This window comes from Eucyclogobius newberryi, unplaced genomic scaffold, assembly GCF_026437365.1.
Source record: "Eucyclogobius newberryi isolate DKJ021-1_F unplaced genomic scaffold, fEucNew1.0.hap1 SCAF_10, whole genome shotgun sequence".
NCBI lineage: Eukaryota > Metazoa > Chordata > Actinopteri > Gobiiformes > Gobiidae > Eucyclogobius > Eucyclogobius newberryi.
The window spans coordinates 18,588,175-18,590,360 of NW_027315724.1; the positions used below are offsets into that span (position 1 = coordinate 18,588,175).

Sequence of the window (2,186 nt, forward strand, 5' to 3'; positions counted from 1 at the left end):
GCAGCAGCAGCAGTAACAGCCTGTCAGACTCAAGAGGAGAAGGGGAGGGCTCCACGATCACAAACCACAACTCGAGCAGCGCCTCCATCAGACACTAAAATTCCTCACAAGACGTGGATCTAGCGCGCGTGTCACTTTTGCGAAACACCGACGCGAGCAAAAACCGATGCCCCGTTTACAACACCGACTCCGCCGTGGATGTGTAACTCCAGCTGTCGCGCGCTGAGTTTCCCGCATTTGGACTTTCTATGCTTCTGGAGTCCGCGATGATGGCGACGTATCAAAGCCCGGAGGAGGAGGCGATGGCGCTGATGATCCACGACACCAACACGAGCAAAGAGAAGGAGCGCGCCAAGGAGGAGCCGGCGCCGGAGAAGAGCGCGGAGAAGCCGGACCCGACCCAGAAGCCCCCGTACTCCTACGTGGCCCTCATCGCCATGGCGATCCGCGAGAGCACCGAGAAGCGCCTCACGCTCTCCGGCATCTACCAGTACATCATCGGCAAGTTCCCCTTCTACGAGAAGAACAAGAAGGGCTGGCAGAACAGCATCCGCCACAACCTGAGCCTCAACGAGTGCTTCATCAAAGTCCCGCGGGAGGGCGGCGGCGAGCGGAAGGGCAACTACTGGACACTGGACCCGGCCTGCGAGGACATGTTCGAGAAGGGGAACTACCGCAGGAGGCGCCGGATGAAGCGCCCGTTCAGGCCGCCGCCGACGCACTTCCAGCCGGGCAAGGCGCTGTTCGGCGGTGACGGCTACGGCTACCTCTCCCCGCCCAAGTACCTGCAGTCCAGCTTCATGAACAACTCGTGGGGACTCGGCCAGCCGCCCGCGCCCATGTCCTACGCGTCCTGTCAGATGGCCGGCGGCAACGTGAGTCCGGTCAAAGGGCTGTCCGCGCCCTCGTCCTACAACCCGTACTCCCGCGTCCAGAGCATGGCGCTGCCCAGCATGGTGAACACTTACAACGGCATGGGTCACCACCACCACCACCACCCGGCGCACCCGCACCACGCGCAGCAGCTGAGCCCGGCCACGGCCGCGCCGCCGCCGGTCTCGTCCGGCAACGGCGCGGGGCTCCAGTTCGCCTGCTCCCGCCAGCCCTCGGAGCTCTCCATGATGCACTGCTCGTACTGGGAACACGAGAGCAAACACTCGGCCTTGCACACGAGGATTGATATATAGTCACTGAAAACAAGTTAATTCCTATCATTTCAAAAAACGAGAGCGGGACTATCGGAGGAGACTTTCTGACACACGGAGTTTTATTCTAAGTAAAATATAAAGAAAACTATAACGAATTGAGCTCAAGTGTCACGCGGACGCGCTGCACCCCGAGGCCGCGTCAGGCTCGTGGGTGAGATCTGTGTCATTACGTGGCCTAAAGTTGAAACAGGGATTGACTTTGACGGTGCGTAACGGTTTTCTCAACTTTACGCGCGGCATTTCCGTCCATCTGCCAAAAGATGGAGAATACAGAGTGAGAATACAGAGTGCATTAATGATGTCAAAGCCTGATGATGTGACTGAACCAAAGTGAATTTAACCCGCCACTAACCTCATCTTTGACGGACGTATACAAACAGGGAACAATTACACATTTATCACTGTTTTCTTTTTGAGCTCCATAAGTTTCTTTTGTATGTTCAGTGCGATGCAGACGGCGCCAGGTTTTGTGTATGTTTTGATTATTATTTTTTATAAAAGTGATTAGTTATTTGTCTCATTCATGTTGGGGCCATGTTTTATTCTTAGCACTTTTCGCTCTTTTTTTTTTTTTTTTTTTTTGTGAATTTCTAAATAAACTTGTATTTCATAAAATATCACAGTGGTCTGTTTTATGCTTTAGACTCATATGCCACTGATTATTTTTGATTTAATACTTTCAGCAAAAGTACTAGTGCCTTTATCCCCGGGGAGAGTGTGTTTTAAGTCTCTCATTTAAAGATTAATACAAACCTTTAGGACGCATTTCTTTCTTTGGCCCACATTTAAACTCAAGCTAAAGAGAAACATGAATAGCACCTACTTGGAAATACTAAACACGTAAAATTAAGGCCAAATAATTGAGGGGAGCTGTGTCTGTCAGACCTGGAAAAAGGCCAAATCTGGCGCTTTGTGAATATGCTTTAACACAGCATTAAAGCATATTTATTGCAATTGAATTACTAAAATTAAAAACTG

The 2,186-nt window shown here is 51.4% G+C and overlaps 1 protein-coding gene across 1 annotated transcript; it reads left to right on the forward strand.

Annotated features, from left to right (window-relative positions):
- Positions 1 to 206: 206 nt before the first annotated feature.
- Positions 207 to 1,218, forward strand: foxl2a (forkhead box L2a). The gene has a single exon (XM_072461970.1). It carries the CDS (start codon positions 249 to 251, stop codon positions 1,185 to 1,187), a length of 939 nt encoding a protein of 312 aa, XP_072318071.1. The 5' UTR covers positions 207 to 248; the 3' UTR covers positions 1,188 to 1,218.
- Positions 1,219 to 2,186: the final 968 nt, after the last annotated feature.